We start from the raw sequence: 16,903 nt of genomic DNA on the forward strand, positions 1-16,903 counted from the left end.
ATAAAGGTAACTTCTTTTTCTTCTTTAGAATGACATAATAGGTACACAAACACCAATTTTCTTCCTTTATCAATTCCATAATTTCAAAACGATGAAGAGATTCCTTGGCAAAACCTGAAGGACGCTGTGTATTAATTACACTACTGTAACATCACAGTGATTCCGTAACTTGATGGAGATATTTAAGATATTGACACCATGGTGGTGCTGACTGGCCTTCACTCTTCTTCATGGCTATTCTGCTACTCATACAGCCGAACGAATCTGGACATCTTATCATTCAGAGTGTTCATTGTCGCACATAATGGTAAAGAACGTAAACAATCTTACAGTTGATGTAAAAAAAAGAACCAGAGAGTTGGAGGTTAATAACTGATGATTATGATGTATGTGCCGATAGCTGTCGTGAGGATGCATGATTGTTGATACTGAAGATTTTGAATTGGAAATTACTTTGAAAAACAAAACCTTAATTAACCCGTCTTTCAAAACAAACTAAAAAGACAGGCAGACAACTTGGTCACGTGACAAAATTTTTAATCGATTAAAACGCATTTAAACACGACCGTATTCGAATTTTCTTCCTAATGTCTCCATCGGCACCACCTCATTTTTGAACTTGTGAGAAAGACTTCAGTGTTCTGTCCCCTGGCCGAAACATTATAGCCAGTAGTTTCTGCTCTTCTTAAGCGTTCTGCTAAAGCGTAAGAGTTCCTCTTATTACGAGGAGACGTAACACGATTAAACCCCAGCCTCCAAAAATACACTCCCGTGTATACACACCATTTTCCTGTTTATACTAGAATGAATATTCAAACCCGGCCAATACTAGACCAGAAACATATACATATATAATCATGTTTCTTGACTATACCTTTCGACCCGGTATAAAGATAATGTCATTACCTTCTAAAAGTCTTTTGAGCTACAAAATTCAGCTAGCAGGTAGTTAATACCGATAACCTTTATACACAAAATATATGAGAACTAATAATTTTACCTGAATCGCAAATAATGTAATTGAAATTTGGAAATATATCAATTTGAAATCATTTACAGCAGTGAACAAATTTATTGCACCAACTAAAAGTTATATGCCGATCGCCAAAATGTCATTGTTCAGGGTGTATGATTCCCCATGTCGAAATGCCTTTACAGCATACATTAGCGTTATAAAGTTATATTTTATTGTTGTAATCCAACTGCATTAAAATAGCTACAACATGTAGTAATAACCTATCTACAACTGTTTTTGCAACATTCGGAAATCGTGAATTGCTACAATTCTACACGTATAGACCATCCTCGATACTCCATGGGTTCTTAGAGATCGTTAGTGAACGGAACCCCTGGAGTATCGAGGATGCATATAGTACTTGTAATAATCCAACTTTATACTGATAAAATTTTCAATAGGAAAGTAACTTTGCTCTCAGAATACCAGGGAATCATTAATACGCATTCATAATTTCCTGCGGAGAGGGTATCTCGTCATCTGGGTTCAGCACTCAGCAAGGAAAACATGGATTCAATCCTGGATACGCTCATGGACATATATTCCAAACAAAAAAAAAAACAGTAGAGGTATGACGAAGCATAGGTATTTAGCACGCTAGTAAGTCAAGGACCCACTATAGACTAATATATCTATATATTAGTCTATAGTGGGTCTTTGACTTACCAGCGTGCTAAATACCTAAGGACGAAGCAGTTCCATTTGGAAATGCGCGGGAAATAAGTGGGCGTTTACCCTCAGTCCTGAACCGGAAGCACGTGTTTGGATCACTTCCGTGTAAATAGTCGTCCAACTGACACAGTCCATAGTCTGCTTCTACCTTTTACCGGTCCAGACCTTCAGATACAGTAGCCATGTCTCAGAAACCGTCCTACGTCGAGGAATGCATCAAAGATTACAAGTACATCTTTAGGCCTGATTTACTCAAGTAAGTATGTTCAATGCTACATACATGTAGTACTAAATTTTGTTCTAATCTAACCAGTTTTTAAAAGGCACTGAAATAGTGCCTATCGGTTGATCTGTTGACCGACTAGGTGTCAGGGGTCATCTTGTCAGTGAACAAAAGAAAGAAATGGAAATAAAAACATTTAGTGTTGTCAATAGTTGCATGGCATGCAGCAAAATGAAGCCATTATTTTTAGGTCAAGAAATGGGACGTTCTAGATAATGACTGGTTCATAGTCAAAATGAAAAATAACATTTAGTGTTGTCAAATGTTGCATGGCATGCAACAAAATTAAGCCATTCTTTTTAGGTCAAGAAATGGGACGTTCTAGATAATGACTGGTTCATAGTCAAAAATGATTGCTTGCATGTCCCAGATACTGACCATTTCAGTTACATGTATTTACTAGTAAAGGTCTTATCTATGCAGCTCTGTGATGCTAATCAAATACATCTAGCCTTTGTATATGACAAACTCTAATGCTTCATATTTCTAATTATATTATCACTGACTTTGCTTTCAATTTAACATGCTATACAAGAGGTCCAAAGGGCCTGTACCACCTGATTAACTGGGTAAATAATATAATACAAAACACTCCTATATCAGGTAAATCGGTATATTCACAAGTTCCAAAAACAAGCAGTTATAGATAAGTATCTTATTCAGGAAATATTTTGAATGAATCATGTGACCCCACAGGGATGGAACCAATCCAATGAAATCAGTCCAATGTATGAAAATAGCTAATTGACCTATTTTGGTCCTGCTGCTCAGGTCCACAAAGGGTCTTATATAGAGAGTAACTTACATAAAATAAGCCTAATTGATCATTTTGTTTCCTCCCTTCTCTCCATCATGCTTCCTGAGTGTCAGCCTAACTATTGGTAAAATTTTGAAAACAGTAAAATTGACCCCTTTTGACCCTGTTCCCTGAATTGGCTCTGAGGGTTTTTAGCGTTAACAATTTTGAGCTAATGAAACAGACATATATGTCTGCTCAATTTTTCAAATGTCTCTATTATCAAAGAGACATTGAAATATTAAGGTGATTTGTTTTTTTTTCTTACTATAATTTGCCCAATAAGCACCCAAGGCATTTAAAAAATTGAGGATGTGTGCTAAATAGGACCAGATTAAGACCTCTTTAAAAAGATTTTTTTACAAAAGTCAGACACAAAGAAACACAGCATAAGAAACTGTATGTTATTCCTATTTTTAATTTGCATTTAATAAATAATTCTAACACCCCCCCCCCCTGATAGCAATCCTACGCTTATAAAGTTAGCTAGGGGGTTGGGGTATGAGGGGGTATGGGCACTCATAGGGACAAGAACACTTAATGGGTAAAATACATTGTACAGAATAGTTTAAATAAAATTTTGTTTGCTACTGCATGGTGCATGAAATACATGTATTAGGTAGGTCAAAGACAAATTATACTTAGCAAAATGTAGGAACCTGAGAATAATGTAAACCTTGTAGTGTAGTCCAATGGTCTTCTTTCTGGTGTTAAGGTTAGAAGAAATTCAGACTGTACTTTCCTAAGCTCTCCCGAAACATTCTACATACATGTAGTTGTTGTGTTTTTGTAAATGTTAAAGCAGATTTCTGTTCCATGTTTACCTTTTATAAATTAATGCAGTATTTGTTTTGTTTTAGGGGGAAAGTTGCCTTCATCACAGGAGGAGGGACAGGAATATGCTTCACTATTGCTGAGGTTTTTATGAGGTAAGCTGAATTTTTTGCTCATTTAGAAAATTTTATGCAACTCTTAATTGAATACTTCACATCTGTTGTCTAACTTGTTTTTGTAAAAGTGGTTGGTTCAGTGCTCAGCGGCGGCCGAGATAGTAGATCAATACGACTGTTTGAGATATTGGTTTTTGTGACATCATACAGTTCCTCCAAAAATACAATATAAGACCAAAAAAATAATATGTCTGTTTAGGGTTACCCGACCGACCCTTATTTTTTACCCCCGTCTTTTAATTTTTTTTCCACTTTTCTATGAACGAAAAAAATTAAAAGTCGGGATTTCGATCTCAGACTCCGGTTCTGGCCATTATAAAGAGTGAAAGACACTAAAAAAAATTCTCCAGACTTACCGACCCCTATTTTTTTAGCCCACCGTCATCAGATGGTGGGCTATTTATTAATTACATCGCCATTCATCCGTGGTCCGGGGTCTGTGGTCCTTCTGTCGTCCGTTAACAACTTTTGTTACCACTATTTCTCAGAAACTGGCCCCTAGTTGTGCATATTGAATTTTTAGGACTGATCCGTCAACAAGGTGGCTGCCAGGCGGCCATCTTGGATTTTGATAGTTAAAGTTTGTTACTGCTGTTTCTCAGAAAGTACTGAAGGGATCTTTCTCAAATTTCATATTTAGGTTCCCCTTGGGCCCGTGTTGTGCATACTGCATTTTGGGACCAATTGGTCAACAAGATGGCCAATCAGCTGCCATCTTGAATTTTGATAGTTATCGCTATTTGTCAGAAATTACTTAAGGGATATCTCTCATATTCGATGCATAGGTTCCCCTTGAGATTTAGTTGTGCATAGTACCTTTGGGACTAATCGGTCAACAAGATGGCCAACCGGCGGCCATCTTGGATTTCACAGCTGTTTCTCAGAAAGTAATGAAGCGATCTGTCTTAAATTTCATATGTTTGGAAAAGTTTGAAAAACAGGGAAAAGATATCTCTTTCCATTGTCAGACATAGATCATTCTTTGATGGGCGCCAAGATCCCTCTGGGATCTCTTGTTTGCCAATGTAACCCTAAACAGACATATATTTTTTTTTGACCTAATCATAAGAAGGTGGAATAATCATCCTCAAACCATGTCATTTTACTATCTCAAATCACTCATATATCACTCATTTTGGTTGATTATCCATCTAACGGGTAGATTTGAAAGTGTGGTACCCTACTTTGGGCTGCTTCTTACTGCTCCTGTCACATCAGAATTATTTTTTGATAGAATGATTACATAATCAATTATTATCATGACATATTCATAATAGTAATTTGAAAAAGAAAATACCACTTGTTAAATGTGGACTAACATTTAGCATATCTCCTGTTTCAGACACCAGTGTGATACCGTGATATGTAGTCGTAAGATTGACAAACTGAAGGAATCGGCCGAGACATTGTCCCGGGCCACAGGTCGGAAATGTATCCCTGTACAGATGGATGTTAGAAAGGTGGGTATTAAGACATTGTTTCATTATTTTGTTTTCCACTGTTCTGTTTTCTGGCCAAAAATTGTCCATTATTTACCATGTGTAAGTGGTTTTCCTTCATGAACTCTGAAATTTGTCTTTACCAAGTCTGTCACATGTACAGTCAAGCATAGCTGATAAAACACAAAAATCCAAACAAATTAGGTGTGTTATATTTTTGGATTTTTTTCCTTACAGCCCGAAACCATCATAAAAGCTGCTGACATGGCCCTTTCAGAGTTTGGCAGAATAGACTACCTAATTAATGGTATGTACATGTTTTCAATAAAGTGTTGTGGACTGGGTAGATTTTTAGCCCAGCATTATCAGATGGTAGGCTATTCAAATGGCCTTTCGTATGTGGTCCGTCTGTTAACTATTCTTGTTACTGCTATTTCTCAGAAAGTACTGAAGGTATCTGTCTGAATTTCACACTCAGGTACCCCTAAGGCCCTAGTTGTGCAAATTGCATTTTCGTACTGATCGATGAATAAGATGGCCGTCAGGACGCCATCTTGTATTTTGATAATTGAAGTTTGTTACCGCTATTTCTCAGAAAGTGCTGAAGGACTTTGTCTCAAATTTCATTTGTAATATGTTGTAATAGTTTGAAAAGCAAAGAAAAGATCCCTCTTTCCATTGTCAGATGTAGATCATTCTTTGGTGGTAGCCAAGATCCCTCTGGGGATCTCTTGTTAATGGCTATAAGTTTCTTGTATGTCTTCTTGTAAGGACAATGACTGAGAAAGGAGGGAGGAGTGTAGCGGAACTGGGCCGATCATCAGTGACAAGGTAGCTCAATTGGTAGAACATCCATCTAGTATTCATGATCAGGAGCCCTAGTCTGGCCGCTACATTTTCTTTCCTGTTACAATTAACCCTTGTTTTAAGCATTGGGAATATGCTTAGGGAAAATATGCAAGTTGTTGTGTTTTTGGGGACAAAGACCTGGAGAAGAGAGGAACCCCAGTTTAGCTGCTACATTTTGTCCTCTTCTCTCCTCTTTCCTCTAGAACTGCAGAATAATTTGGACTAGCATCAGTTGTTGTGGAATGTTATACTGTAAACCTGGTAGCCATTTTATTTTACAAGTAAAGAAAATTTGGTCATAAAACAAAAGATTTAAATTTCAGTGATGTAAAACAAATTGCAATATACGTGTATCTATAAATATATTTATGATTGAACCAATCCATTACAGTTAAAACTGCCTTACACGACCACCTCTGCATAAAGACCACCTGCTTGATAAGACCACTTTTTTTAGTTCTTAATGGTCAATTTCAACACCATTTTCCCTATCTGTAAAGACAACTTAGCTATAAAGACCATTTTTGCTGGGTCCCTTGGGTGGTCTTTATTGACAGGTTTGACTGTTGGTTGTCATTGCTGATATAAACAATATTATTTCAGGTGCTGCTGGAAACTTCCTATCTCCTATATCTGGCCTATCATTTAATGCTTTCAAAACTGTGATGGAAATTGATGCTCACGGCACATTTTATGTCAGTAAGGTCATCTACGAGAAGTACATGAAGGTAATTATTGACATTTATTTGTATTTTTCATTTTGACTGAAAAGAATGCTAATGATTTTAAGAGGATAATCAAAATAACATTCATTTCATATTAAATGAAATTAAAAAAATGTGTGGAAATGTTTTTGTGGTTGCTATGAAACCATAAAATATATAAATACAAGGAAATGTATGTTTTCATATTACTGTATCGATTGTAAACCACAGAAATTTCTGTCCACGGTACAATGGAAGTAACCATGTGCTTTCATGCATCCTAAATCATTATACATGCACTCTTTATGATATAGAAATATCCTATTCATTAGGTCATTATTCACAATACACATACATGTACTAAGCTTGATTCTTTTTATTGTTATCATATTTTCTGTAGAATCATGGTGGAGTAATAGTGAACATCACCGCAACACTACAATTACGTGGTCAGGTACTTCAGGTCCACGCTGGCTCAGCTAAGGCAGCTATAGGTAAGTAACTAATGGTCAGGTACTTCAGGCCCACGCTGGCTCAGCTAAGGCAGCTATAGGTAAGTAACTAATGGTCAGGTACTCAAGGCCTACGCTGGCTCAGCTAAGGCAGCTATAGGTAAGCTAAAGGCAGCTATAGGTAAGTAATTAATGGTCAGGTACTCAAGGCCTACGCTGGCTCAGCTAAGGCAGCTATAGGTAAGTAACTAATGGTCAGGTACTCAAGGCCTACGCTGGCTCAGCTAAGGCAGCTATAGGTTAGTAACTAATGGTCAGGTACTCCAGGCTCACGCTGGCTCAGCTAAGACAGCTATAGGTAAGTAACTAATGGTCAGGTACTCAAGGCCTACGCTGGCTCAGCTAAGGCAGCTATAGGTAAGTAACTAATGGTCAGGTACTCAAGGCCTACGCTGGCTCAGCTAAGGCAGCTATAGGTAAGTAACTAATGGTCAGGTACTCCAGGCTCACGCTGGCTCAGCTAAGACAGCTATAGGTAAGTAACTAATGGTCAGGTACTCCAGGCTCATGCTGGCTCAGCTAAGGCAGCTATAGGTAAGTAACTAATTGTCAGGTACTCAAGGCCCACACTGGCTCAGCTAAGGCAGCTATAGGTAAGTAACTAATTGTCAGGTACTCAAGGCCCACACTGACTCAGCTAAGGCAGCTATAGGTAAGTAACTAATGGTCAGGTACTCCAAGCCCAAACTGGCTCAGCTAAGGCAGCTATAGGAAAGTAACTAATTGTCAGGTACTCAAGGCCCAAACTGGCTCAGCTAAGGCAGCTATAGGTAAGTAACTAATGGTCAGGTACTCCAGGTCCACGCTGGCTCAGCTAAGACAGCTATAGGTAAGTAACTAATGGTCAGGTACTCTAGGCCCACGCTGGCTCAGCTAAGGCAGTTATAGGTAAGTAACTAATGGTCAGGTACTCCAGGTCCAGCTGGCTCAGCTAAGGCAGCTATAGGTAAGTAATTAATGGTCAGGTACTCCAGGCACACGCTGGCTCAGCTATATAGGTAAGTAACTAATGGTCAGGTACTTCAGGTCCACGCTTGCTCAGCTAAGACAGCTATAGGTAAGTAACTTATGGTCAGGTACTCCAGGCTCATGCTGGCTCAGCTAAGGCAGCTATAGGAATGTAACTAATTGTCAGGTACTCAAGGCCCACACTGGCTCAGCTAAGGCAGCTGTAGGTAAGTAACTAATTGTCAGGTACTCAAGGCCCACGCTGGCTCAGCTAAGGCAGCTATAGGTAAGTAACTAATGGTCAGGTACTCCAAGCCCACACTGGCTCAGCTAAGGCAGCTATAGGTAAGTAACTAATGGTCAGGTACTTCAGGTCCACGCTGGCTCAGCTAAGGCAGCTATAGGTAAGTAACTAATGGTCAGGTACTCCAGGCCCACACTGGCTCAGCTAAGGCAGCTATAGGTAAGTAACTAATGGTCAGGTACTCCAGGCTCACGCTGGCTCAGCTAAGGCAGCTATAGGTAAGTAACTGATTGTCAGGTACTCCAGGCCCACACTGGCTCAGCTAAGGCAGCTATAGGTAAGTAACTAATGGTCAGGTACTCCAGGCCCACACTGGCTCAGCTAAGGCAGCTATAGGTAAGTAACTAATGGTCAGGTACTCCAGGCCCACGCTGGCTCAGCTAAGGCAGCTATAGGTAAGTAACTAATTGTCAGGTACTCAAGGCCCACGCTGGCTCAGCTAAGGCAGCTATAGGTAAGTAACTAATGGTCAGGTACTCCAAGCCCAAACTGGCTCAGCTAAGGCAGCTATAGGTAAGTAACTAATGGTCAGGTACTCCAGGCCCACGCTGGCTCAGCTAAGGCAGCTATAGGTAAGTAACTAATGGTCAGGTACTTCAGGTCCACGCTGGCTCAGCTAAGGCAGCTACAGGTAAGTAACTAATGGTCAGGTACTCCAGGCCCACGCTGACTCAGCTAAGGCAGCTATAGGTAAGTAACTAATGGTCAGGTACTCCAGGCCCACATTGGCTCAGCTAAGGCAGCTATAGGTAAGTAACTAATGGTCAGGTACTCCAGGCCCACGCTGGCTCATCTAAGCCAGCTGTAGGTAAGTAACTTATTGTCAGGTACTCAAGGCCCACTCTGGCTCAGCTAAGGCAGCTATAGGTAAGTAACTAATGGTCAGGTACTCCAAACCCACACTGGCTCAGCTAAGGCAGCTATAGGTAAGTAACTAGTGGTGAGGTACTTCAGGTCCTCGCTGGCTCAGCTAAGGCAGCTATAGGTAAGTAACTAATGGTCAGGTACTCCAGGCCCACACTGGCTCAGCTAAGGCAGCTATAGGTAAGTAACTAATTGTCAGGTACTCCAGGCCCACGCTGGCTCAGCTAAGGCAGCTATAGGTAAGTAACTAATGGTCAGGTACTCCAGGCCCACACTGGCTCAGCTAAGGCAGCTATAGGTAAGTAACTAATTGTCAGGTACTCCAGGTCCACACTGGCTCAGCTAAGGCAGCTATAGGAAAGTAACTAATTGTCAGGTACTCAAGGCCCACACTGGCACAGCTAAGGCAGCTGTAGGTAAGTAACTAATTGTCAGGTACTCAAGGCCCACGCTGGCTCAGCTAAGGCAGCTATAGGTAAGTACCTAATGGTAAGGTACTCCAAGCCCACACTGGCTCAGCTAAGGCAGCTATAGGTAAGTAACTAATGGTCAGGTACTCCAGGCCCACACTGGCTCAGCTAAGGCAGCTATAGGTAAGTAACTAATGGTCAGGTACTCCAGGCCCACACTGGCTCAGCTAAGGCAGCTATAGGTAAGTAACTAATTGTCAGGTACTCAAGGCCCACGCTGGCTCAGCTAAGGCAGCTATAGGTAAGTAACTGATTGTCAGGTACTTCAGGTCCACGCTGGCTCAGCTAAGGCAGCTATAGGCAAGTAACTAATGGTCAGGTACTCCAGGCCCACGCTGGCTCAGCTAAGGCAGCTATAGGTAAGTAACTAATGGTCAGGTACTCCAGGCACACGCTGGCTCAGCTAAGGCAGCTATAGGTAAGTAACTAATGGTCCGGTACTCCAGGCACACGCTGGCTCAGGTAAGGCAACTATAGGAAAGTAACTAATGGTCAGGTACTCCAGGTACACGCTGGCTCAGCTAAGGCAGCTATTGGTAAATAACTAATGGTCAGGTACTCCAGGCACACGCTGGCTCAGCTAAGGCAGCTATAGGTAAGTAAGTAATGGTCAGGTACTGCAGGCCCAGTCTGGCTCAGTTAAGGCAGCTGTAGTTATGTTACATCAAATGTATGAAAGAGAAGGAGAGGGTTGGGTTGGGGACTAGGGAAGGGTGAGAGTGGGCTGGGGAATAGAGTAAGGTGAGATTTGGGGTGGGGGAAAGGGTAAGACCGGATCAGCTATAGGTAGGTTACTTAAAATCAAGGAAAGAGAGGTAGAGGGTTTGATTGGGGACTAGGGCAGCTATGACAGCTTTAGGTAAGTAACCAAGGAAACGGAGAAAATACAGATGAGGTTAGATATGAATGGTACAGTAAAGGAAGGTGTTGGGTTAGGGGATCAGTAATGAATGGCTATAGGTAAGTAAACGATGGTTTAATGAATGTGGACAATTAAGGCAGCAAAAGCTTAGTTACCTTTAATACAGAACTGAAACAAAGGAATTAATGGTAACTGGTTAAGTGGTAAGCAAAGGCTGCTATAGGTAAGAATTCTATGGTCCAATAAGGGAATAGACCAGAGAGAAGGAGGCTGTCAGGCAGAGCTTGGGGTGGGGCCAGCTGATTCAATGAAGAATTCTGTAATGGAGTAAGGAGTAAGGAGTAAGTTAAATGAAGGGATGAGGCAGCTAATTAGCTGTTCAAAAGTAAGTATTAATCGTAAAAGGAAGAGGGAAAGGTTTTAAACCATATTAAAAATCAAATAACAAGGTTATATATTTTTTACAGAGACGATGACCAAGCACATGGCGGTGGAGTGGGGTATGGACGGTGTGAGGGTCATGTGTGTGGCACCAGGACCAATAGAGAATACCGAGGGCATGAGACGGCTTGGTATGTTAGATTTTATAGAGTTATGGCCCTTTGTTCAATATGTGCTTCATCCATTGGAGCATATCTTGACTTCTAAACCTACAGCTACAAAATTTTTATATGTAAGTTTTTCAAGGCACAATAAAACATGTTTATAACGAACATACTTATAACACATTCATGGTTATAACATGGTAGTTTTTATTCCCCCTCAAGATTCCTATAATATGTTTGTGATAAGCGTATAAAAAACTATGTTTATAAAGCAGTGATTTTGTTGGTCCATAGAGGTTTGTAATAACCATGTTTGACTGTATAAAGAGGAATCAATTTTTTTAAGGTTGAGTTATAGCTGTCTACATTGTTTTTCACTTTGTTTTCGGTTTTAACTACATGAGTCCAATTCTACAGCATCTTTTGTGATACATGCATATCAAACAGTTCCTATAAGAAGGCTATGTAGCCAAACATTGAATTAGAGACATTTTTGGAGTAAAGTTTTTCCTGGATTGAAGTTGCTGTGTCTTAATTCCAACTTTTAAATGAGTTACTGCCCTTTGTTCATTAATAGCAATTATGTTGTAAAGTTTTAAATTGCTAACTTTTTTTTAAGAATGAGGGAAATATCAAGTTGATGCTGTGACTTTTTTCTCACTTCATACAGAGTTATTGCCCTTTATAAACCTGTGCTTTGTTCCATTGAGTCTTTGTTGTATAGCTATCATTGTCTGGATGTTAGTTTTTCTTTTGATTGAGGAAATTACACCTTGAGCTGTGTCTAGCACGCCTCCTGATATGGAGTTACTGCTCTTGTTGATTTGTGTCTTACCTGACAGAGATGAGTTACTGCCCATTTTGATTTCTGTCTTACTTGATGGAGATGAGTTGTTCTGTCTTACTTGATGGTGATGAGTTACTGCCCTTGTTGATTTCTGTCTTACCTGATGGAGATGGTGTTATTGATAAACATTTGAGGAAAGGTTTGTAGAGTAACATTCGAAATATCTTGGATAAGTTGGAAAATCAATACCTTGGATAAGTTCGAAAATCAGCTTTATCAAACAGTAATTTACGGAGTTATTCCCTTTGCACTTATAATTATTTTTGACATTTTGAACACGTTAACTTAAGTAAATATGCATTGAGCTTTATGAAAATTTGTATGTAGACTAACATTGGAAAGATCTTGGACTAGTATGAAAATCAGCATGATTCGATGGTAATTTACGGAGTTATTGCCCTTTGCACTAATGATCATTACTGGACCTTGTGAACAGCATAACTTAAGTAAATATAAACTGAGCTTAATGAAACTTTGTATGTAGACTAACATTGGAAAGATCTCAGACAAGTTCAAAAATCAGTGTGATGCGAATGTAACATACAGAGTTATTGTCCTTTGCAAAAATAATTATTATTGGATATTGTGAATATGAAGACGTGGTAAAAATGCACTCGGCTTTATGAAACTTTGTATTTAGACTAAAATTTCAAAGATCTCGGACAAGTTCGAAATGGCCTGATTCGACTGTAATTGAATGAGTTATTGCCCTTTCCACTAATAATTATGATTGGACTTTGTGAACCCAATAACTTAAGTAAATATGCACCCAGCTTAATTCAAACTTTGTGTGTAGACTAACATTGGAAAGACCTCGGATGAGTTTGAAAATCGGCTTGATCCTTCTCTAAATTAATTATGGAGTTATTGCCCTTTGCATAAACAGTTATTGAACCTTGTGGACACGATAATTTGAAATACTATACACCAAGGCTAGCTTAATGAAACTTTGTATGTAGACCTATTAGATGTATGTTCCTATTTTGTGAACAAAAGACATCAGTTGGCTAGTAAATGACATAACTAATTTTTATCAAATATCAGGTGACCGTTAAGGCCCATGGGCCTCTTGTTTGGATTGAGGTAGTTCTCCATTTATTAACAGCTTGATAATATATCGGGTTGTGGATTTGAAGAAATTTTCCATCAAATACTCATAATCATCCAGATTGATGGATGATATTGTAACCAAGAAGAAATCTTTAATTCATGGAGTTATTGCCCTTGGTTGAATAGTACCTGTATGTGTTTCTAGTGGTTAGAATATCAACAAGAGAGGATATTTATTTGTTGGAGATGGTGCTATGACTAATATTGGAAGAAAAGAATTTATTTTGATTGAGGAAATTCTCCTTCTTTAAATTGAAGCGCGATAATATATGGAGTTATGGCCCTTGGTTGATTTACACCTGTATGTGTTACAGGTGGTGAGAGTATTGATGACAGCTATTTGAAGGGTATACCTGTACAGAGGCTGGGGACGAGGGAGGATATCGGTAATACAGTACTGTATGTAGTTAGTGATGCCGCCCAGCTAGTCACGGGGACAACAATCATAGCTGATGGTGGCGACTGGCTTTCTTCCTCTAATAGTTATCACCAGATGCAGCAACTGATGAAGAAGAAGTCGATGATGTAGACCTATATTTCTAGTCTGCCTTGAACATGTAAGAACTCTGACTGTGGTGTCTGTTGTGGATAATATTAGGCCTCAGTTTCATCAACATTTATTAAAGAAAGTTTGTCTCATCACTAGATATTTACCAAACTTTATCGAGAAATAATCATAGAAGTCTTGATTATGCAAAAGTTAAGACGTGCGAAGTTGTGAAATTTAGTAGCCACAAAAGAAAGTTTGCTTACAGTGATTTCTTGGACTCATGATTTTCCTATTGGACTCACTTAAATCTTGAAAAACCTCTATATGTATTTCTCTATTCTGGACTCGACTTAAAAAATCCTACATAAATTGCTGAATATAGACTGGGAGGAAAGATTTTAACTTTGTGACATGCTTTATTTAGATCTTCTTTCATTAAAAGGGAGGATGTGTTGATGATAAACGTAGTAGGCCAAGCACGTAGAAATGTTTGAAATAATTGATAAATGGTATTTCGTTTGAGCAGTGTTGTGTTATGGAGCTGACGGCATTGTGGATTTGGGTTGTTTTTATTTGGTTTGGTCTGACTAAGCATTTTGTCTAAGAAAAATTGGTGATATTAACCAAGATGTCCTTTTCTAGTAAAACACAAACACTTAAATAGATCAAATTCTACCTTCCTTGTTTTCTGAATTATCTCCCTTTTGTTGTAAATGTTACAAATGCATATATTGGTATGTAAAAAAGGGAGGTATAGTATTGATTGCATTGAATGTTTTTTGGTTGTTTTTTTTTATCAATTTCATATCAAAAGGTGAAAAAATATGCAACCTGCCACTGTTGCGTGGATCATAAAAGGCAACTCAATTTTGGATTCTCATCCTGGATGGTAAAATAAGGGCATTAAAAATATTCATTCTAAGTTTGTATAACATATAGGGTTTCACAACAGTAACTTAAATGTTTGATTTTACTTACAGATGGCGGGAGAGTAAATGAAAACTTTGTCAAGTCTATACCAATACAGAGAATGGGGAAGCGTGAGGATATAGGTAACACTGTTCTCTATACAGTTAGTGACGCAGCCCAGCTAGTTACAGGAACAACCATCATCGCTGACGGCGGCCATTGGCTTACAAACGGCAACAGCTATTACCAAACAAAGAAATTGATGGAGAGGAAATCACAGCTTTAAACTCAATAAGTGCAAGGCTTCAGTTTATGGTAGTGAATGAACTTTACAGAGCTATGGAATTGTGAAGGACAAGCCTTTAATACTGATGTGGATAAAGTGCTGAAAAAATGGCCTTTTTGTCTAACATATATAACCAAAAAATTGATGTGAAAGAGGAAACAAATAACAGAGTATCATTGATACTATCTCCTTCGGTTACTATGATCTCTGATTCTGACCCGCCATCCTTGTATTATCCCCTACACCCTTACAGCACAACCATCTGTCATCTCCAATACTACTTTTTCCCCAGGCAACTGTTAATTGTCTCAATATCCTCAACCCTGAGTCCTCCCACAGCCCACCACCCCATTCCTTCAGTTCATGATGATCGACCACTATTCTCTCCTCCCTGCCCAAAATCCCTACTCCCCATTACCATACCCCTAAAAACCACTGCCTGACTCCAAACTCAATCCTGTCCACTGTGTTTATACTACAGAACTTCCGGTAAATGGTGCTAATTATTTTGTACATTATACACATTCCATACATTTTGATTACTGTATCAATCATAGGTTGTAATAAATGACAATCATTTGAATGTAACATATTCACTTAGAGCAATAAAATCATTGGATGCAACGATTTATGTCATTATTGGTACAATCAGTTATGTGAACATACCAAATATTGTGTGCTACAGCTCATTATCCATGAGATGTGTACAAAATAAAACTTGTGTAATTTCGATGTGAGAGAGGTGACAAATATCATGTGTACAGACTGTGATAAATAGGTTGTTATTATTAATGAATAAAGTGATTTTTGAAATGATAATTGTTGGTTTATAATATATAGTATCGTATTTATACTATAGTTATAATATGGATATCATGGTAGAGAGAATCACTAAGAGGAATTTTTTATTGAAACATATTTTAGATTAGATATTGCCTTTTTTAAAACGTGCATGGACAATCTAATTTCAATAAAGGTTGAATATAAATGGTTCTCTGTGTACAACAATATACATGTACAAATATCATAGAAACTATAAAAAGAACTAATGTTCAAAAACAATCATTCACTTTACATTGTCCTCCATATTCCAGGGGGTTACTATCTCAGTCGTTATATCCACCTCTTGACTATGTCATTGTAAAACTGAAGGCATTCAGGAGAAATGAACTGACCAATCACAGATCTACAGAGGCTTCGAAGATTAAAAAGAGCGATGTCTGTCTTTAAAGTCATAAGTGTACCGTATTATGTACATCAAAGGATCAAACTATCTGACATCTGTTGTCACTCACAGAGCCTTCAGTTTTACTATGACATAGTCCAGGAAGAATGGATATAACGACAGTGGTAGTAACACATGGAACAAGAAGCAATAGCCATAACACCCCTAGAATGCAAGCCAAACTATGGAAACGGTTCGTGGATGATGTACTAGATAGAGGTTGTCAAGAAAGGGCCATAAAACAGCTGTCGTCTGCATCATCAACATCAAAGCTAGTAATTGCATCAAATTCACTTGTGAAAAAGCACCCAATTAACTGTCTTTCCTATACATCATTTTAGTTAAAAAAGAAGATGGTGCATTAGTTAAAAGGATTGGTACATATAAGAAAAAGACCTACACAGACCAATGTCTGAACTTCAATTCTTACCATCCCCGTATCAGAAGTTAGGAACAGAGTTAAAATTGCTCAATAGATGCGAGACCATAGTCACAGAACAACAGGACAAACCACAGGGGCTTGCAGATTATGGTATAAAGTTGCTGTAAAAGTATAACGGAATAGGGCTACTGGTCACAGGGAACTGGCACGATTTTTTTAACTAACAGTATACATACATATATTATAGTATATATATATATGTATACTGTTGGTTGAACATTTTCGTGCTAATGGTTAAGGCACACTACATTTCCGAAACGGCTATTAATCATCAAAATGGGAATGTAAAACGATATCGATAATTTTTGTAGAGTCGCAAAAGTTATTAACTTACTGTTAATGCTACACTCATCATCATCTTCTGAGAAATTTAATTAAAAT

General features: G+C 38.6%; 1 protein-coding gene across 2 annotated transcripts; it reads left to right on the forward strand.

Annotated features, from left to right (window-relative positions):
- Positions 1-1,776: 1,776 nt before the first annotated feature.
- Positions 1,777-15,674, forward strand: LOC138323605 (peroxisomal 2,4-dienoyl-CoA reductase [(3E)-enoyl-CoA-producing]-like). Of its 2 annotated transcripts, XM_069268324.1 has the most exons (9): positions 1,777-1,943; positions 3,627-3,695; positions 5,059-5,176; positions 5,393-5,462; positions 6,608-6,732; positions 7,109-7,202; positions 11,136-11,240; positions 13,485-13,727; positions 14,641-14,780. In XM_069268324.1, the coding sequence occupies exons 1-8, from the start codon at positions 1,870-1,872 to the stop codon at positions 13,697-13,699; spliced, it is 870 nt and encodes a 289-aa protein (XP_069124425.1). In that variant the 5' UTR covers positions 1,777-1,869; the 3' UTR covers positions 13,700-13,727; positions 14,641-14,780. The 2 variants fall into 2 exon arrangements, with proteins under 2 accessions (XP_069124425.1, XP_069124426.1); XM_069268325.1 differs by lacking the exon at positions 13,485-13,727 and having other exon boundaries at positions 1,778-1,943; positions 14,641-15,674.
- Positions 15,675-16,903: the final 1,229 nt, after the last annotated feature.

Source organism: Argopecten irradians, chromosome 5 (genome assembly GCF_041381155.1).
Source record: "Argopecten irradians isolate NY chromosome 5, Ai_NY, whole genome shotgun sequence".
Taxonomy (NCBI): Eukaryota; Metazoa; Mollusca; class Bivalvia; order Pectinida; family Pectinidae; genus Argopecten; species Argopecten irradians.